The sequence below is a fragment of the Paramormyrops kingsleyae genome, chromosome 25 (genome assembly GCF_048594095.1).
Source record: "Paramormyrops kingsleyae isolate MSU_618 chromosome 25, PKINGS_0.4, whole genome shotgun sequence".
In the NCBI taxonomy this organism is placed as follows: domain Eukaryota; kingdom Metazoa; phylum Chordata; class Actinopteri; order Osteoglossiformes; family Mormyridae; genus Paramormyrops; species Paramormyrops kingsleyae.
Window position 1 is genome coordinate 20,814,495 of NC_132821.1, and position 20,605 is coordinate 20,835,099.

General features: G+C 40.4%; 1 protein-coding gene across 1 annotated transcript in view; it reads left to right on the top strand.

Annotated features, from left to right (window-relative positions):
• Positions 1 to 18,267, top strand: part of LOC111861086 (uncharacterized) — a 167,139-nt gene extending 148,872 nt beyond the window's left edge. Inside the window, exons 10-56 of the mRNA XM_072707093.1 lie at positions 523 to 607; positions 727 to 893; positions 1,272 to 1,393; positions 1,720 to 1,781; positions 1,958 to 2,058; positions 2,315 to 2,408; positions 2,545 to 2,711; positions 3,090 to 3,211; positions 3,538 to 3,599; positions 3,776 to 3,876; positions 4,133 to 4,226; positions 4,363 to 4,529; positions 4,908 to 5,029; positions 5,356 to 5,417; positions 5,594 to 5,694; positions 5,951 to 6,044; positions 6,181 to 6,347; positions 6,726 to 6,847; positions 7,174 to 7,235; positions 7,412 to 7,512; positions 7,769 to 7,862; positions 7,994 to 8,160; positions 8,539 to 8,660; positions 8,987 to 9,048; positions 9,225 to 9,325; positions 9,582 to 9,675; positions 9,810 to 9,976; positions 10,355 to 10,476; positions 10,803 to 10,864; positions 11,041 to 11,141; positions 11,398 to 11,491; positions 11,625 to 11,791; positions 12,168 to 12,289; positions 12,616 to 12,677; positions 12,854 to 12,954; positions 13,218 to 13,302; positions 13,435 to 13,601; positions 14,076 to 14,197; positions 14,486 to 14,547; positions 14,656 to 14,762; positions 15,025 to 15,109; positions 15,245 to 15,411; positions 15,887 to 16,008; positions 16,297 to 16,358; positions 16,467 to 16,573; positions 16,873 to 17,048; positions 17,709 to 18,267. Of these exons, the coding sequence (XP_072563194.1) occupies positions 523 to 607; positions 727 to 893; positions 1,272 to 1,393; positions 1,720 to 1,781; positions 1,958 to 2,058; positions 2,315 to 2,408; positions 2,545 to 2,711; positions 3,090 to 3,211; positions 3,538 to 3,599; positions 3,776 to 3,876; positions 4,133 to 4,226; positions 4,363 to 4,529; positions 4,908 to 5,029; positions 5,356 to 5,417; positions 5,594 to 5,694; positions 5,951 to 6,044; positions 6,181 to 6,347; positions 6,726 to 6,847; positions 7,174 to 7,235; positions 7,412 to 7,512; positions 7,769 to 7,862; positions 7,994 to 8,160; positions 8,539 to 8,660; positions 8,987 to 9,048; positions 9,225 to 9,325; positions 9,582 to 9,675; positions 9,810 to 9,976; positions 10,355 to 10,476; positions 10,803 to 10,864; positions 11,041 to 11,141; positions 11,398 to 11,491; positions 11,625 to 11,791; positions 12,168 to 12,289; positions 12,616 to 12,677; positions 12,854 to 12,954; positions 13,218 to 13,302; positions 13,435 to 13,601; positions 14,076 to 14,197; positions 14,486 to 14,547; positions 14,656 to 14,762; positions 15,025 to 15,109; positions 15,245 to 15,411; positions 15,887 to 16,008; positions 16,297 to 16,358; positions 16,467 to 16,573; positions 16,873 to 17,048; positions 17,709 to 17,798 (5,165 nt within the window). The 3' untranslated portion in view covers positions 17,799 to 18,267. The remainder of the gene's footprint in view (positions 1 to 522; positions 608 to 726; positions 894 to 1,271; positions 1,394 to 1,719; positions 1,782 to 1,957; positions 2,059 to 2,314; positions 2,409 to 2,544; positions 2,712 to 3,089; positions 3,212 to 3,537; positions 3,600 to 3,775; positions 3,877 to 4,132; positions 4,227 to 4,362; positions 4,530 to 4,907; positions 5,030 to 5,355; positions 5,418 to 5,593; positions 5,695 to 5,950; positions 6,045 to 6,180; positions 6,348 to 6,725; positions 6,848 to 7,173; positions 7,236 to 7,411; positions 7,513 to 7,768; positions 7,863 to 7,993; positions 8,161 to 8,538; positions 8,661 to 8,986; positions 9,049 to 9,224; positions 9,326 to 9,581; positions 9,676 to 9,809; positions 9,977 to 10,354; positions 10,477 to 10,802; positions 10,865 to 11,040; positions 11,142 to 11,397; positions 11,492 to 11,624; positions 11,792 to 12,167; positions 12,290 to 12,615; positions 12,678 to 12,853; positions 12,955 to 13,217; positions 13,303 to 13,434; positions 13,602 to 14,075; positions 14,198 to 14,485; positions 14,548 to 14,655; positions 14,763 to 15,024; positions 15,110 to 15,244; positions 15,412 to 15,886; positions 16,009 to 16,296; positions 16,359 to 16,466; positions 16,574 to 16,872; positions 17,049 to 17,708) is intronic.
• Positions 18,268 to 20,605: the final 2,338 nt, after the last annotated feature.

Below are 20,605 nucleotides of genomic sequence, written 5' to 3' on the forward strand. Positions count from 1 at the left end.
ACATAAACAACTGCACATACCACTACCTCAAGCACAACTGCTTCAATTACAACACTAACTATGACCACTCAAATATGTACCTACCACAAGAGATGTACACACAACCATAACTTACTGAACAGGATCTACAATGAATCCCACAACATATCAAAATCTACCAACCACAGCTCATTCAAAACCTGCAACAGCCACTCAAAAAACATATGCAGTAACTGAAGCTCATTTACTATTAATTACAATTATTCAAAAACAAGTGAAAATCAAACTGAAGCAATTCCTTCTATTACAATACCCACCAAAGCTATCACTTGTGGAAATTTGAAAAGCCACAAGTGAAACACCTGCTACTGCCACAGTTGCTGCGACATTTATGCATATAAGGAAGGGTTACAATAATTAGCTTAGGTGCTTTTCAGCTGTCACATGTAGCATTGTATGCTTCTAGGTATTTCTTTAGCATGACTGTGTTGAAAACTGACTGAAATTCATTTTTCAATTAATGAATCATTGTTGCACCCCCAGGCCAGGTGCTTCACACAACAGCCAGCAGAATGACAGCAGCAATGCTACCCAACCCAACCACCATCATTACCACAACTGCAACCACGTATGTTTGTGTTTTCAGAACTTTGAGAAATTTTAGCTTCAAGTTGTCCTTTGTTGTTGTTTCTTTCTTACAATACAACCTGAGTATCTTAGATGTTTCTCGTCCTGTCATTCTTCCAGTGTGGGATCGGCACTGCTTTATATTCAGCTGGAACTGACAACTAAAGGACCAGTCCCCAGTGCCCAAGACATTCTGAAAGCAGTGAAAACTCTCCCAGATCCATTGCTACTATCCAATATGACCACCTTGACCCAGCCTGAGAAAATCCAGGAAATCAGTGTGCAAAGTGAGTTTCCCACTGACCGCATCTGAGTCTGAAATGACGTCACTCACTCCACATTCTTCCTTGCTATTAGTACAGACCATGCAATGATTTATAAAGTTTTTAACATTTCTTCACTCGTGATGCTCTAGGCAATAGACAGCTTCTCCCAGGTACTTTGCTATAGATTTACCATACTCAACAATTCCATTCACAGGAAATATGATTAGCTTTACATTTCTTTACTTTCTTTCAGCAGACACATACTTACCAGAGTGATGCATGCATAGCAAATCAAAAATATCATGTGCCTGGACTGGCATTAAAAGTGAGGTCAGAGTTATCCTAAGCAGAAGTGCATTCCTTTTCTATTATTTTCTCTCTCTCTCTCATCACATTCAGATACATCCAGCAATTCCTTTGTCATCAACTTCGGATTCCAGATCCACAATATAAACTTACCAAAGGATGCGAAACTCAGGAATAAGACTCATGGCCGGATTCAGGACTGTGTCAATAAATTGGTAAGACTACCGATTATTATTATTAGAATTATTAGGGAATGAAGGGCTTTCTTGCGGCTCTCATTCGGTTTATGGCAGCCACCAGTTGTTCTGTTAAGGAAAGTGGTTCCTCGTTGGCAAACCAGTTTTGCTGAAGGAACACCAGAAACATGATTGTGTTGTTGTATGCACCAGTCAGTAGAAGAATGCAGTTGTAACTCCATTCAACTTTGGAGACAGTCGGTGTTCCACTGACAAAATGACAGTTGTGAAGATGTCACTCCTTTGGGCCACATTGGTTTGATCTCTGCCCTTTATTTGTCTCCCCTCTGTCATTTACACTCCAGCTCAACACGATACTAACAGATCCATCAGCACCGCCTGTGGTCTTCCCTCTAGCAAACTTCACGTAAGTCATGAACCTATTATTGCTGCTTACATTAAAGTAAGAAATGCTTCTTAAGGTAAATCATGAAACTAACGTATGACAGTTTCCTTTGGAATATTTTGTATCCAATTATTTCAGCCATGTGTTATGGAAATGCAAGTTGCTTTTGGATTCTGCTGATTTCTTGACCTCCACAGGGATACGACCAACGAGACAATTGCTCGTATTGACTACAAAGTGCAGGAGGGAAATATTGATAGCCCAAGCCCTTTCCTTTCGGAGATCCTGAAACTCTGTGGTATGCATCACATAGCATCGTTATCGCAAAACTCATAACCTGCCTTGTTTACTGTGCCACCCATACCTATTTACTAGGCATGTAGGCTTATTCAAGATGAGCTAATAATAACATATCATAGCTTTCAGTTCAGCTTACCTCATTTGCAGCTGTCACAGGATAGCATTTTATACCTCTAGGTATTTCTTGAATATGTTTGTGCTAAAAACTGATTGAAGTTCATTTTGTCATTAATGAATCATTGTTGCACTCCCAGGCCTGGAGCTTCCCACAACAGCCAATGCTACAATGCCAATAACTCCGGCCAGCCTAACCACTGCCATGACCAATCTCACCACAACTGCGACCACGTATGTTTGTGTTTTTAGAACTTTGAGAAATTTTAGCCTCAAGTTATCCCTTTGTTGTTGTTGTTGTTGTTGTTTTTCGTACAAAACAACCTGAGTACCTTAGATGTCACGGTTTCTCTTCCTGTCATTCTTCCAGTGCGGGATCCGCACTGCTCTATATTCAGCTGGAACTGACAACTAAAGGACCAGTCCCCAGTGCCCAAGACATTCTGAAAGCAGTGAAAACTCTCCCAGATCCATTGCTACTATCCAATATGACCACCTTGACCCAGCCTGAGAAAATCCAGGAAATCAGTGTGCAAAGTGAGTTTCCCACTGACCGCATCTGAGTCTGAAATGACGTCACTCACTCCACTTTCTTCCTTGCTATTAGTACAGACCATGCAATGATTTATAAAGTTTTTAACATTTCTTCACTCGTGATGCTCTAGGCAATAGACGGCTTCTCCCAGGTACTAAGCTATAGATTTACCATATTCAACAAATCCATTCACAGGAAATATGATTAGCTTTACATTTCTTTACTTTCTTTCAGCAGACACATACTTACCAGAGTGATGCATGCATAGCAAATCAAAAATATCATGTGCCTGGATTGGCATTAAAAGTGAGGTCAGAGTTATCCTAAGCAGAAGTGCATTCCTTTTCTATTATTTTCTCTCTCCCTCTCATCACATTCAGATACATCCAGCAATTCCTTTGTCATCAAGCTCGGATTCCTGATCCGCAATATAACCTTACCAAAGGATGCTCAACTCAGGAATAAGACTCATGGCCTGACTCAGGACTGTGTCAATAAATTGGTAAGACTACCGATTATTATTATTAGAATCATTAGGGAATGCAGGGCTTTCTTGTGGCTCTCATGCGGTTTATGGTGGCCACCAGTTGTTCAGTTAAGGAAAGTGGTTCTTTGCTGGCAAACCAGTTTTGCTGAAGGAACACCAGAAACATGATCGTGTTGTTGTATGCACCAGTCAGTAGAAGAATGCAGCTGTACCTCCATTCAACTTTGGAGACAGTCGGCGTTCCACTGACAAAATGACAGTTGTGAAGATGTCACTCCTTTGTGCCACATTGGTTTGATCTCAGCCCTTTATTTGTCTCCCCTCTGTCATTCACACTCCAGCTCAACACGATACTAACAGATCCATCAGCACCGCCTGTGGTCTTCCCTCTAGCAAACTTCACGTAAGTCATGAACCTATCATTGCTGCTTACATCAAAGTGAGAAATGCTTCTTAAGGTAAATCATGAAACTAACGTATGACAGTTTCCTTTGGAATATTTTGTATCCAATTATTTCAGCCATGTGTTATGGAAATGCAAGTTGCTTTTGGATTCTGCTGATTTCTTGACCTCCACAGGGATACGACCAACGAGACAATTGCTCGTATTGACTACAAAGTGCAGGAGGGAAATATTGATAGCCCAAGCCCTTTCCTTTCGGAGATCCTGAAACTCTGTGGTATGCATCACATAGTATCGTTATCGCAAAACTCATAACCTGCCTTGTTTACTGTGCCACCCATACCTATTTACTAGGCATGTAGGCTTATTCAAGATGAGCTAATAATAACATATCATAGCTTTCAGTTCAGCTTACCTCATTTGCAGCTGTCACAGGATAGCATTTTATACCTCTAGGTATTTCTTGAATATGTTTGTGCTGAAGACTGATTGAAGTTCATTTTGTCATTAATGAATCATTGTTGCACTCCCAGGCCTGGAGCTTCCCACAACAGCCAATGCTACAATGCCAATAACTCCGGCCAGCCTAACCACTGCCATGACCAATCTCACCACAACTGCGACCACGTATGTTTGTGTTTTTAGAACTTTGAGAAATTTTAGCCTCAAGTTATCCCTTTGTTGTTGTTGTTGTTGTTGTTTTTCGTACAAAACAACCTGAGTACCTTAGATGTCACGGTTTCTCTTCCTGTCATTCTTCCAGTGCGGGATCCGCACTGCTCTATATTCAGCTGGAACTGACAACTAAAGGACCAGTCCCCAGTGCCCAAGACATTCTGAAAGCAGTGAAAACTCTCCCAGATCCATTGCTACTATCCAATATGACCACCTTGACCCAGCCTGAGAAAATCCAGGAAATCAATGTGCAAAGTGAGTTTCCCACTGACCGCATCTGAGTCTGAAATGACGTCACTCACTCCACTTTCTTCCTTGCTATTAGTACAGACCATGCAATGATTTATAAAGTTTTTAACATTTCTTCACTCGTGATGCTCTAGGCAATAGACGGCTTCTCCCAGGTACTAAGCTATAGATTTACCATATTCAACAAATCCATTCACAGGAAATATGATTAGCTTTACATTTCTTTACTTTCTTTCAGCAGACACATACTTACCAGAGTGATGCATGCATAGCAAATCAAAAATATCATGTGCCTGGATTGGCATTAAAAGTGAGGTCAGATTTATCCTAAGCAGAAGTGCATTCCTTTTCTATTATTTTCTCTCTCCCTCTCATCACATTCAGATACATCCAGCAATTCCTTTGTCATCAAGCTCGGATTCCTGATCCGCAATATAACCTTACCAAAGGATGCTCAACTCAGGAATAAGACTCATGGCCTGACTCAGGACTGTGTCAATAAATTGGTAAGACTACCGATTATTATTATTAGAATCATTAGGGAATGCAGGGCTTTCTTGTGGCTCTCATGCGGTTTATGGTGGCCACCAGTTGTTCAGTTAAGGAAAGTGGTTCTTTGCTGGCAAACCAGTTTTGCTGAAGGAACACCAGAAACATGATCGTGTTGTTGTATGCACCAGTCAGTAGAAGAATGCAGCTGTACCTCCATTCAACTTTGGAGACAGTCGGCGTTCCACTGACAAAATGACAGTTGTGAAGATGTCACTCCTTTGTGCCACATTGGTTTGATCTCAGCCCTTTATTTGTCTCCCCTCTGTCATTCACACTCCAGCTCAACACGATACTAACAGATCCATCAGCACCGCCTGTGGTCTTCCCTCTAGCAAACTTCACGTAAGTCATGAACCTATCATTGCTGCTTACATCAAAGTGAGAAATGCTTCTTAAGGTAAATCATGAAACTAACGTATGACAGTTTCCTTTGGAATATTTTGTATCCAATTATTTCAGCCATGTGTTATGGAAATGCAAGTTGCTTTTGGATTCTGCTGATTTCTTGACCTCCACAGGGATACGACCAACGAGACAATTGCTCGTATTGACTACAAAGTGCAGGAGGGAAATATTGATAGCCCAAGCCCTTTCCTTTCGGAGATCCTGAAACTCTGTGGTATGCATCACATAGCATCGTTATCGCAAAACTCATAACCTGCCTTGTTTACTGTGCCACCCATACCTATTTACTAGGCATGTAGGCTTATTCAAGATGAGCTAATAATAACATATCATAGCTTTCAGTTCAGCTTACCTCATTTGCAGCTGTCACAGGATAGCATTTTATACCTCTAGGTATTTCTTGAATATGTTTGTGCTGAAGACTGATTGAAGTTCATTTTGTCATTAATGAATCATTGTTGCACTCCCAGGCCTGGAGCTTCCCACAACAGCCAATGCTACAATGCCAATAACTCCGGCCAGCCTAACCACTGCCATGACCAATCTCACCACAACTGCGACCACGTATGTTTGTGTTTTTAGAACTTTAAGAAATTTTAGCCTCAAGTTATCCCTTTGTTGTTGTTGTTGTTGTTGTTTTTCGTACAAAACAACCTGAGTACCTTAGATGTCACGGTTTCTCTTCCTGTCATTCTTCCAGTGCGGGATCCGCACTGCTCTATATTCAGCTGGAACTGACAACTAAAGGACCAGTCCCCAGTGCCCAAGACATTCTGAAAGCAGTGAAAACTCTCCCAGATCCATTGCTACTATCCAATATGACCACCTTGACCCAGCCTGAGAAAATCCAGGAAATCAATGTGCAAAGTGAGTTTCCCACTGACCGCATCTGAGTCTGAAATGACGTCACTCACTCCACTTTCTTCCTTGCTATTAGTACAGACCATGCAATGATTTATAAAGTTTTTAACATTTCTTCACTCGTGATGCTCTAGGCAATAGACGGCTTCTCCCAGGTACTAAGCTATAGATTTACCATATTCAACAAATCCATTCACAGGAAATATGATTAGCTTTACATTTCTTTACTTTCTTTCAGCAGACACATACTTACCAGAGTGATGCATGCATAGCAAATCAAAAATATCATGTGCCTGGATTGGCATTAAAAGTGAGGTCAGAGTTATCCTAAGCAGAAGTGCATTCCTTTTCTATTATTTTCTCTCTCCCTCTCATCACATTCAGATACATCCAGCAATTCCTTTGTCATCAAGCTCGGATTCCTGATCCGCAATATAACCTTACCAAAGGATGCTCAACTCAGGAATAAGACTCATGGCCTGACTCAGGACTGTGTCAATAAATTGGTAAGACTACCGATTATTATTATTAGAATCATTAGGGAATGCAGGGCTTTCTTGTGGCTCTCATGCGGTTTATGGTGGCCACCAGTTGTTCAGTTAAGGAAAGTGGTTCTTTGCTGGCAAACCAGTTTTGCTGAAGGAACACCAGAAACATGATCGTGTTGTTGTATGCACCAGTCAGTAGAAGAATGCAGCTGTACCTCCATTCAACTTTGGAGACAGTCGGTGTTCCACTGACAAAATGACAGTTGTGAAGATGTCACTCCTTTGTGCCACATTGGTTTGATCTCAGCCCTTTATTTGTCTCCCCTCTGTCATTCACACTCCAGCTCAACACGATACTAACAGATCCATCAGCACCGCCTGTGGTCTTCCCTCTAGCAAACTTCACGTAAGTCATGAACCTATCATTGCTGCTTACATCAAAGTGAGAAATGCTTCTTAAGGTAAATCATGAAACTAACGTATGACAGTTTCCTTTGGAATATTTTGTATCCAATTATTTCAGCCATGTGTTATGGAAATGCAAGTTGCTTTTGGATTCTGCTGATTTCTTGACCTCCACAGGGATACGACCAACGAGACAATTGCTCGTATTGACTACAAAGTGCAGATGGGAAATATTGATAGCCCAAGCCCTTTCCTTTCGGAGATCCTGAAACTCTGTGGTATGCATCACATAGCATCGTTATCGCAAAACTCATAACCTGCCTTGTTTACTGTGCCACCCATACCTATTTACTAGGCATGTAGGCTTATTCAAGATGAGCTAATAATAACATATCATAGCTTTCAGTTCAGCTTACCTCATTTGCAGCTGTCACAGGATAGCATTTTATACCTCTAGGTATTTCTTGAATATGTTTGTGCTAAAAACTGATTGAAGTTCATTTTGTCATTAATGAATCATTGTTGCACTCCCAGGCCTGGAGCTTCCCACAACAGCCAATGCTACAATGCCAATAACTCCGGCCAGCCTAACCACTGCCATGACCAATCTCACCACAACTGCGACCACGTATGTTTGTGTTTTTAGAACTTTGAGAAATTTTAGCCTCAAGTTATCCCTTTGTTGTTGTTGTTGTTTTTTCGTACAAAACAACCTGAGTACCTTAGATGTCACGGTTTCTCTTCCTGTCATTCTTCCAGTGCGGGATCCGCACTGCTCTATATTCAGCTGGAACTGACAACTAAAGGACCAGTCCCCAATGCCCAAGACATTCTGAAAGCAGTGAAAATTCTCCCAGATCCATTGCTACTATCCAATATGACCACCTTGACCCAGCCTGAGAAAATCCAGGAAATCAATGTGCAAAGTGAGTTTCCCACTGACTGCATCTGAGTCTGAAATGACGTCACTCACTCCACTTTCTTCCTTGCTATTAGTACAGACCAAGCAATGATTTATAAAATTTTTAACATTTCTTCATTCGTGATGCTCCAAGCAATAGACGGCTTCTCCCAGGTACTTTGCTATAGATTTACCATATTCAACAAATCCATTCACAGGAAATATGATTAGCTTTACATTTCTTTACTTTCTTTCAGCAGACACATACTTACCAGAGTGATGCATGCATAGCAAATCAAAAATATCATGTGCCTGGATTGGCATTAAAAGTGAGGTCAGAGTTATCCTAAGCAGAAGTGCATTCCTTTTCTATTATTTTCTCTCTCTCTCTCATCACATTCAGATACATCCAGCAATTCCTTTGTCATCATGCTCGGATTCCTGATCCGCAATATAACCTTACCAAAGGATGCCCAACTCAGGAATAAGACTCATGGCCTGACTCAGGAGTGTGTCAATAAATTGGTAAGACTACCGATTATTATTATTAGAATCATTAGGGAATGCAGGGCTTTCTTGTGGCTCTCATGCGGTTTATGGTGGCCACCAGTTGTTCAGTTAAGGAAAGTGGTTCTTTGTTGGCAAACCAGTTTTGCTGAAGGAACACCAGAAACATGATTGTGTTGTTGTATGCACCAGTCAGTAGAAGAATGCAGCTGTACCTCCATTCAACTTTGGAGACAGTCGGCGTTCCACTGACAAAATGACAGTTGTGAAGATGTCACTCCTTTGTGCCACATTGGTTTGATCTCAGCCCTTTATTTGTCTCCCCTCTGTCATTCACACTCCAGCTCAACACGATACTAACAGATCCATCAGCACCGCCTGTGGTCTTCCCTCTAGCAAACTTCACGTAAGTCATGAACCTATTATTGCTGCTTACATCAAAGTGAGAAATGCTTCTTAAGGTAAATCATGAAACTATCGTATGACAGTTTCCTTTGGAATATTTTGTATCCAATTATTTCAGCCATGTGTTATGGAAATGCAAGTTGCTTTTGGATTCTGCTGATTTCTTGACCTCCACAGGGATACGACCAACGAGACAATTGCTCGTATTGACTACAAAGTGCAGGAGGAAAATATTGATAGCCCAAGCCCTTTCCTTTCGGAGATCCTGAAACTCTGTGGTATGCATCACATAGCATCGTTATCGCAAAACTCATAACCTGCCTTGTTTACTGTGCCACCCATACCTATTTACTAGTCATGTAGGCTTATTCAAGATGAGCTAATAATAACATATCATAGCTTTCAGTTCAGCTTACCTCATTTGCAGCTGTCACAGGATAGCATTTTATACCTCTAGGTATTTCTTGAATATGTTTGTGCTGAAAACTGATTGAAGTTCATTTTGTCATTAATCAATCATTGGTGCACTCCCAGGCCCGGCACTTCCCTCAACAGCCAGTACTGCAATGCCAATACCTCCGGCCAGCCTAACCACTGCCACGACCAGTGTCACCACAACTGCAACCATGTATGTTTGTGTTTTTAGAACTTTAAGAAATTTTAGCCTCAAGTTATCCCTTTGTCGTTGTTGTTGTTTTTTTTTCGTACAAAACAACCTGAGTACGTTAGATGTCACGGTTTTTCTTCCTGTCATTCTTTCAGTGTGGGATCCACACTGCTCTATATTCAGCTGGAACTGACAACTAAAGGACCAGTCCCCAGTGCCCAAGACATTCTGAAAGCAGTGAAAACTCTCCCAGATCCATTGCTACTATCCAATATGACCACCTTGACCCAGCCTGAGAAAATCCAGGAAATCAATGTGCAAAGTGAGTTTCCCACTGACTGCATCTGAGTCTGAAATGACGTCACTCACTCCACTTTCTTCCTTGCTATTAGTACAGACCAAGCAATGATTTATAAAGTTTTTAACATTTCTTCATTCGTGATGCTCCAAGCAATAGATGGCTTCTCCCAGGTACTTTGCTATAGATTTACCATATTCAACAAATCCATTCACAGGAAATATGATTAGCTTTACATTTCTTTACTTTCTTTCAGCAGACACATACTTACCAGAGTGATGCATGCATAGCAAATCAAAAATATCATGTGCCTGGATTGGCATTAAAAGTGAGGTCAGAGTTATCCTAAGCAGAAGTGCATTCCTTTTCTATTATTTTCTCTCTCTCTCTCATCACATTCAGATACATCCAGCAATTCCTTTGTCATCATGCTCGGATTCCTGATCCGCAATATAACCTTACCAAAGGATGCCCAACTCAGGAATAAGACTCATGGCCTGACTCAGGAGTGTGTCAATAAATTGGTAAGACTACCGATTATTATTATTAGAATCATTAGGGAATGCAGGGCTTTCTTGTGGCTCTCATGCGGTTTATGGTGGCCACCAGTTGTTCAGTTAAGGAAAGTGGTTCTTTGTTGGCAAACCAGTTTTGCTGAAGGAACACCAGAAACATGATTGTGTTGTTGTATGCACCAGTCAGTAGAAGAATGCAGCTGTACCTCCATTCAACTTTGGAGACAGTCGGCGTTCCACTGACAAAATGACAGTTGTAAAGATGTCACTCCTTTGTGCCACATTGGTTTGATCTCAGCCCTTTATTTGTCTCCCCTCTGTCATTCACACTCCAGCTCAACACGATACTAACAGATCCATCAGCACCGCCTGTGGTCTTCCCTCTAGCAAACTTCACGTAAGTCATGAACCTATTATTGCTGCTTACATCAAAGTGAGAAATGCTTCTTAAGGTAAATCATAAAACTATCGTATGACAGTTTCCTTTGGAATATTTTGTATCCAATTATTTCAGCCATGTGTTATGGAAATGCAAGTTGCTTTTGGATTCTGCTGATTTCTTGACCTCCACAGGGATACGACCAACGAGACAATTGCTCGTATTGACTACAAAGTGCAGGAGGAAAATATTGATAGCCCAAGCCCTTTCCTTTCGGAGATCCTGAAACTCTGTGGTATGCATCACATAGCATCGTTATCGCAAAACTCATAACCTGCCTTGTTTACTGTGCCACCCATACCTATTTACTAGTCATGTAGGCTTATTCAAGATGAGCTAATAATAACATATCATAGCTTTCAATTCAGCTTACCTCATTTGCAGCTGTCACAGGATAGCATTTTATACCTCTAGGTATTTCTTGAATATGTTTGTGCTGAAAACTGATTGAAGTTCATTTTGTCATTAATCAATCATTGGTGCACTCCCAGGCCCGGCACTTCCCTCAACAGCCAGTACTGCAATGCCAATACCTCCGGCCAGCCTAACCACTGCCACGACCAGTGTCACCACAACTGCAACCATGTATGTTTGTGTTTTTAGAACTTTAAGAAATTTTAGCCTCAAGTTATCCCTTTGTCGTTGTTGTTGTTTTTTTTCGTACAAAACAACCTGAGTACGTTAGATGTCACGGTTTTTCTTCCTGTCATTCTTTCAGTGTGGGATCCGCACTGCTCTATATTCAGCTGGAACTGACAACTGAAGGACCAGTCCCCAGTGCACAAGATATTCTGAAAGCAGTGAAAACTCTCCCAGATCCATTTGTACTATCCAAAATGACCACCTTGCCCCTGCCTGAGAAAATCCAGGAAATCAATGTGCAAAGTGAGTTTCCCACTGACTGCATCTGAGTCTGAAATGACGTCACTCATTCCACTTTCTTCCTTGCTAGTAGTACAGACCATGCAATGATTTATAAAGTGTTTAGCATTTCTTCACTTGTGATGCTCTAGGCAATAGACGGCTTCTCCCAGGTACTTTGCTATAGATTTACCATACTCAACAAATCCATTCACAGGAAATATGATTAGCTTTACATTTCTTTCCTTTCTTTCAGCAGACACATACTTACCAGAGTGATGCATGCATAGCAAATCAAAAATATAATGTGCCTGGATTGGCATTAAAAGTGAGGTCAGAGTTATCCTAAGCAGAAGTGCATTCCTTTTCTATTATTTTCTCTCCCTCTCATCACATTCAGATACATCCAGCAATTCCTTTGTCATCAAGTTCGCATTCCAGATCAGCAATATAACCTTACCAAAGGATGCTCAACTCAGGAATAAGATTCATGACCTGACTCAGGACTGTGTCAGTAAATTGGTAAGACTACCGATTATTATTATTAGAATCATTAGGGAATGCAGGGCTTTCTTGTGGCTCTCATGCGGTTTATGGTGGCCACCAGTTGTTCAGTTATGGAAAGTGGTTCTTTGTTGGCAAACCAGTTTTGCTGAAGGAACACCAGAAACATGATCGTGTTGTTGTATGCACCAGTCAGTAGAAGAATGCAGCTGTATCTCCATTCAACTTTGGAGACAGTCAGCGTTCCACTGACAAAATGACAGTTGTGAAGATATCACTCCTTTGGGCCACATTGGTTTAATCTCTGCCCTTTATTTGTCTCCCCTCTGTCATTCACACTCCAGCTCAACATGATACTAAGAGATCCATCAGCACTGCCTGTGGTCTTCCCTCTAGCAAACTGCACGTAAGTCATGAACCTATTATTGCTGCTTACATCAAAGTGAGAAATGCTTCTTAAGGTAAATCATGAAACTAACGTATGACAGTTTCCTTTGGAATATTTTGTATCCAATTATTTCAGCCATGTGTCATGAAAATGCAAGTTGCTTTTGGATTCTGCTGATTTCTTGACCTCCACAGGGATACAACCAACGAGACAATTGCTCGTATTGACTACAAAGTGCAGGAGGGAAATATTGATAAACCAAGCCCTTTCCTTTCTGACATCCTGAAACTCTGTGGTATGCATCACATAGCATCGTTATCGCAAAACTCATAACCTGCCTTGTTTACTGTGCCACCCATACCTATTTACTAGTCATGTAGGCTTATTCAAGATGAGCTAATAATAACATATCGTAGCTTTCAGTTCAGCTTACTTCTTTTGCAGCTGTTACTTGTAGTATTTTATACCTTTAAGTATTTCTTGAACATGTTCGTCTTGAAAACTGACTGAAGTAAATTTTTTCATTAATGAATCACTGTTGCTCCCCCGAACCAATAGGTCCTTCAATAACTAACAGCACGATGGCAACAGCTCTACTCAGCCAACCCCCCACTATGACCAGTGTTACGACAGCTACAACCACGTATGTTCAGAATTTATGTTCAGTATTTTCAGAATTTAAAAATGTTAGCCTCAGGGCTTCCTTTTGTTGTGGTTGCTTTTAGACAAAACAATAGCACCTTGGATGTCACAGCTTCTCCTCTCTTTCTTTCAGTTTGGGATCTGCACTGATCTCCATTCGGCTGGTTTTCATAACGTCAACGTTAGCCCCCAGTCAGAGCGACATTCTCAGTATCGTTGATAAATTTCTGTCACCACAACTGAAGTTTGCTTCTAAAAGTCCGCGTGACCCCGTCAGCATCCAGAATGCAGTGTTTGAACGTGAGCTCCATGCTGTTTTCTCTCTCTTTTTGCCCTATTACCAATCATTTGAATATAATTTCATAGATTTATAGTTTTTGTCTTTTTGTTCTACATATTTTTGAGTTACTTGACTAATAAATGCTAGATATGAGCAGAACTTTTCCTGGACTGAGATTTCGCATTTATCAATATCATAACAGTTAAGCTGTTTTTACTCTCACGCATAGAAGTGATTTATAAAATATGTAACATAAGCTATCATATCCCGAATAGTGTGTGAGTGTGCCCTGTGATTGGTTGATGCTCCATGCTAGGTTATTCTCTGTCTTGCACTGACAGCTTATGGGATATGCTATGGTCCTCCTGTAACCCTGATTTTGTCAAGCGAGTTCAAAAAATGGGTGGATGGATATTATATCCCTGAATTTTCTGTTCAAATGAGAATCCAAGTTGCCTTAATTAAATACTTATTCTGTTAACTTTTTTTCTCAGCTATTTCCAGAAATTCCTTTGGCATCAAATTCGAATTCAAAATACCTCAGGTGAACATGTCAGAAAATTACATACTCAGGAATGACACTTATGATGAGATCCAGACGTCTCTTAATAACTTGGTGAGAATCCTGATCATTATTTAGGGGATTATGGTTATTCCTGTGTTTCCTTGTTTATGGGCTATGGATGCATTGCTTTCTCCTTTATAATGAGTGTATGACCTTGCTATTGTGGGATGCTATTGATACAGTTAAAGTGGCCAAATGCAGATACATCTGCTGTACATCTCCACTCAGCTTGGGGACCAGTCACTAATCAGATGCCAATAAATCAGCTGTAGCTCATTTTAGTCAAGTTTAGTTCATCTGTGTCTTTTCTTCATTCTCTCTTGGATGCTCAAATTCCAGCTGAACGCAATACTAAACAATCCAGCAGCAAACCACGTGAATTTCCCTAGAGCGTTATACACGTAAGTTGTTAAACCATAACTATCTCATAATTAAAAATGAAAAACAAAATTCCCAATCCAATTATTTGTATCATTTGTATCATTACTTTTCTTGTTTGTGTTTCACAGGAGCTTGCAGAATGAGAGTCTGATACTTGTTGACTTTAAGTATGTGTTCCAAGAGGGTGATATTAAGAATCCCAGCTCTCTCCTTTCAGAGATCCTGAAACTCTGTGGTATGCATCACATAGCATCGTCATCACAAACTCATAACCTGCCTAATTTATTGTGCTACCCATACCTATTTACTAGTCATGTAGGCTTATTCAAGATGAGCTAATAATAACATATCATAGCTTTCAATTCAGCTTACCTCTTTTGCAGCTGTTACCTGTAGCATTTTATACCTTAAAGTATTTCTTGAACATGTTTGTGTTAAAAACTGGCAGGAGTTCATTTTTTCATTATTGAATCACTGTTGCACCCCCAAACCAATAGGTCCTTCAATAACTAACAGCACGATGGCAACAACTCTACCCAGCCCAACCACCACTATGACCAATGTTACAACAGCTCCGACCACGTATGTTCAGAATTTATGTTCAGTATTTTCAGAATTTAAAAATGTTAGCCTCAGGGCTTCCTTTTATTGCGGTTGCTTTTAGACAAAACAATAGCACCTTGGATGTCACAGCTTCTCCTCCTCTCTTTCTTCCAGGTTGGGATCTGCACTGATCTTCATTCGCCTGGTTTTCATAACGCCAACGTTAGCTCCCAGTCAGAGCGACATTCTCAGTATCGTTGATAAATTTCTGTCACCACGACTGAAATTTGCTTCTAAAAGTCCGCGTGACCCCGTCAGCATCCAGAATGCAGTGTTTGAACGTGAGCTCCATGCTGTTTTCTCTCTCTTTTTGCCCTATTACCAATCATTTGAATATAATTTCATAGATTTATAGTTTTTGTCTTTTTGTTCTACATATTTTTGAGTTACTTGACTAATAAATGCTACATATGAGCAGTCCTTTTCCTGGACTGAGATTTCGCATGTATCAATATCATAACAGTTAAGCTGTTTTTACTCTCATGCATAGAAGTGATTTATAAAATATGTAACATAAGCTATCATATCCCGAATAGTGTGTGAGTGTGCCCTGTGATTGGTTGATGCTCCATGCTAGGTTATTCTCTGTCTTGCACTGACAGCTTATGGGATATGCTATGGTCCTCCTGTAACTCTGAATTTGTCAAGCGAGTTCAAAAAATGGGTGGATGGATGGATATTATATCCCTGAATTTTCTGTTCAAATGAGAATCCAAGTTGCCTTAATTAAATACTTATTCTGTTAATTTTTTTCAGCTATATCTAGTAATTCCTTTGGCATCAACTTCGAATTCAAGATACCTCAGGTGTCCATGTCAGAAAATTACACACTCAGGAATGACACTTATGATGAGATCCAGACGTCTCTTAATAACTTGGTGAGAATCCTGATCATTATTTAGGGGATTTTGGTTATTCCTGTGTTTCCTTGTTTATGGGCTATGGATGCATTGCTTTCTCCTTTATAATCAGTGTATGACCTTGCTACAGTGAGATGCTATTGATACAGTTAAAGTGGCCAAATGCAGATACATCTGCTGTACATCTCCACTCAGCTTGGGGACCAGTCACTAATCAGATGCCAATAAATCAGCTGTAGCTCATTTTAGTCAAGTTTAGTTCATCTGTGTCTTTTCTTCATTCTCTCTTGGATGCTCAAATTCCAGCTGAACGCAATACTAAACAATCCAGCAGCAAACCACGTGAATTTCCCTAGAGCGTTATACAGGTAAGTTGTTAAACCATAACTATCTGATAATAAAAAATGATAAACAACTTTCCCAATCCATTTTTTTGTATCATTTGTATCATTACTTTTCTTGTTTGTGTTTCACAGGAGCTTGCAGAATGAGAGTTTGATACTTGTTGACTTTAAGTATGTGTTCCAAATGGGTGATATTAACAATCCCAGCTCTTTCCTTTCGGAGATCCTGAAAGTCTCTGGTACGTTTTACACAGCAACATCGCCACAGAGCCCCACAGTGCCAACACTGCCAATTCCCAGGCTCAGGCTGTTCTGTAAATTATGCTTTATAATTGAATGCAGTACAACCTGTTTTCCAACTCTTACAAATTTGTATCATTTCAAGCCATTGTTTAAATTTTTATACTTTGGTGAAGCTCATTTGTTTTATTGGAAAGATTGTTTCAAACATGACGATAGAAAGGATTAATATTGCTGTCTGTGACCATCTGATTAAATTGCTTAAAATCCCAATTAATAATAAGTGTATTTCTTTCAGGTTTGGCTGATAACAGTGCAGCGATAACAATATATCCACCCAGCCAAAGCATTTTGCTCACTACTCCTGGGGCTAACATCACTCCTGTGGGGAGTGGCTTCCCTAGCTGGGCTTTGGCCATTATCATCCCATCTGCAATCTTCATCCTGCTCTTTCCCTTCTGGATTCTACTTTGTGTAAGTTTTACAAAGTCTTTATGTGTTTTTAAACATAACATATAATATATCAATTTATTGATTTATAACACGTGGGGCGGCATGGTGGTGCAGTGGTTAGCACTGTTGCCTCGCACCTCTGGGACTCGACCTTCGAGTCTCCGCCTGGGTCACATGTGTGTGGAGTTTGTATGTTCTCCCTCTGTCGTCGTGGGGTTTCCTCCGGGTACTCCGGTTTCCCCCCACAGTCCAAAGACATGCTGAGGCTAATTGGCATTGCTAAATTGCCCTTAGGTGTGCATGTGTGAGTGAATGGTGTGTGAGTGTGCCCTGCGATGGGCTGGCCCCCCATCCAGGGCTGTTCCCTGCCTCGTGCCCATTGCTTCTGGGATCGGCTCCGGACCCCCTGCGACCCAGTAGGATAAGCGGGTTGGACAATGGATGGATGGATGGATGGATGGATGGATTTATAACATGTGTGGTTATAGACAATTAAAAAACACCCTTCTGACCAATCAGATATGAGAATTCAGAAGTGCCACAGTGTAATATAACAATATTTATTTTATTTATGAAGAGCATCTCTAATGTTTCCATTTGTGAGTTCAATGTTGTGATTACTTTTCTATACTTAATGGGTGTAATACATGCCTGACATCGGTACCCTTCTATCCCTCGCAGTGCCTGCTCGGCGGCTGCTGTGCGGCCCTTCAGAGACAATGGCGCAGAAGGCGATTTTCCACTCTTCAGTACAGACTACACGACAACTAGACACAACGTGTATTATAACCCTTTAAGATTTTTAAGTCTATTTTTCAAAAATTATTCAATGCATGTAACAGGGAGAATGATCTTTATGGTATTATCTTTAAATAATTATATATAAATTTGCTCTGTATTTTTCAATTTTATTCATTTTTTTTAACAAAAAGAATTGTCGATCAGACTGATTATGCAATAGACAACATAAATATTTTGATTTCAATGGATTTGAAAAGATCATAGCAAATCATTTATGATGAATGAAATGAAATTGTGTGAAATTAACATGGAATTGTGTTACTTATATTAATATTTAAGGAAGATGTGTGCTAAATGTTGGACTGTTTTTCTAAAATTTGAAACTGCAGTAACCTTAATTATGTATTACAAAAATCATAAAATGTCAAAAAAATATATTCAGATAATCAATCTGTAACACCATAAATGTCCAGTTTATATAAATGCACCATATTAATAATTGTTGGTTACTTTTTGTGTTGGTTTTATTTTAAAAGTAGTGCCTGCATGTCTGGCTGATGCGAGCGTTTCACCCTGCCAGTGTATTGTCAGTACAGACGCTCCTCTACTCACGAGCCAGTTGCGTTCTGAATGGCTGTTCGTAACTTGAAATGTTCGTAAGTCAATATGCAACATCATTTTAAGGGTACTCAAATCTACATTAATAAGTATGATATAAAGTCAATACATTTATTCTAAAACACATTACTAATGATACATAAAACAAAAACGGATAATGGATGCACAGAATATTTCGTAATAAAAACGAAGTCAAGAGAGCACGTCTTGCCGATACGCAAGTACAAAGAACTGGGATGCTGGGAGTACGCATGTTACGCTACTGCACAGCGGGAGTAGCGGCCAGAATTCAGATTAAGCGGAATTGGCACGCAAAACAAAATTTGATCTTACGGACAGGAAACAGGAGCCTTATAGTCCTCTTTGTTCGTATGTCTGAAAGTTTGCAAGTTGAAAGTTCATAAGTAGAGGAGCATCTGTATATTACAATTGTTAGCTTGGCATTTGTATAATTGTGGATCAGACTGCTTCTACAATCATTTGCTAAACAGTGGGTTGCTCTCAGGAGCTCAATGAACTCAAGTATGGTACCATGATAGGATACCACCTGTGCAATAAGTCCATTTATGAAACTTCCTCATTACTAAATATTTCATGGTCAACTGTTAGTGGTATTATAACAAAGTGGAAGCAATTGTGAAGAACAGCAACTCAGCTACAAAGTGGTAGGCCACGTAAAATCACAGAGTGGGGACAATGCATGCTGAGGCGTACAGTGTGCAGAAGTCGCCAACTATCCGCAGAGTCAACAGCTACAGAACTTCAAACTTTGTGTTGATAGATTTCTTCAGTGAAATCTCAGGTTCTTTTAGTTGAATGATGAGGCAGGTTCCTTAAGCTTAAGCAGTTTATTAAGACAGAATGAAGATGTTACAGAAAGATGTTTCACATAGCCGGTTCAGTGTCTGTCTGTGTCTGTCTCAGGCCCTTTATCTATGGTCTTTGTACAGACTCCTGGAGCCAGAGGGTCAGATGGTCTTGGTGAAAGTAAGTTGTATGAGAGGCAAAGAACATGATGAGCAAGTAGCAAGGACAGAAAGAAATATAAAAATAAGAAATATGAAAACTATAAATGAGTGAACTAAATGAACATAATTAAGTAACTACAAATTAACTAGGGAAATCACTCAGTGTGGCCTTCAGATTAACTCAAGAACAGTGCGTAGAGAACTTCATGGAATGTGTTTCCATGGTTGAGTAGCTGCATCCAAGCCTTACATCACCATATGCAAAGCGTTGAATGCGGTGGTGTAAAGCACTCCGCCACTGGACTCCAGAGCAGTGTTCTCTGCTGTGACGAATCACGCTTCTCTATCTGGCAATCCAATGGACGAGTCTGGGTTTAAGGGTTCCCAGGAGAACAGTACTTGCCTGACTGCATTGCGCCAAATGTAAAGTTTGGTGGAGGGGGTTGTTTTTCAGGCGTTGGGCTTAGCCCCTTAGTTCCAGTGAAAGGAACTCTGCAGCATTCAAAGCCATTGTGGACAAATTCATGAAGGGATGCCCCCTTCCTGTTCCAAAATAACTGCATACCAGTGTACAAAGGAAGGTCCATATGGACATGGATGAGCAGATTCTGGTGTGGAGTCTGCACAGAGCCCTGACCTCAACCCGATAGAACACCTTTGAGATTAATTCCAGCGGAGACTGTGAGCTAGGCCTTCTCATCCAAAATCAGAAGAGTTGAAGCTATTACAGCTGCAAAGCATGGCCCAACTCCATATTAAAGCCTATGTATTAAGAATAGGATGTCATTAAAGTTCATGTGTGTGTAAAACCAGGTGTCCCAATACTTTTGGCCATATAGTGTATATTGTGAGTATATACACTCACCTAAAGGATTATTAGGAACACCTGTTCAATTTCTCATTAATGCAATTATCTAATCAACCAATCACATGGCAGTTGCTTCAATGCATTTAGGGGTGTGGTCCTGGTCAAGACAATCTCCTGAACTCCAAACTGAATGTCAGAATGGGAAAGAAAGGTGATTTAAGCAATTTTGAGCGTGGCATGGTTGTTGGTGCCAGATGGGCCGGTCTGAGTATTTCACAATCTGCTCAGTTACTGGGATTTTCACGCACAACCATTTCTAGGGTTTACAAAGAATGGTGTGCAAAGGGAAAAACATCCAGTATGCGGCAGTCCTGTGGGCGAACAATGGCTTGTTGATGCTAGAGGTCAGAGGAGAATGGGCCGACTGATTCAAGCTGATAGAA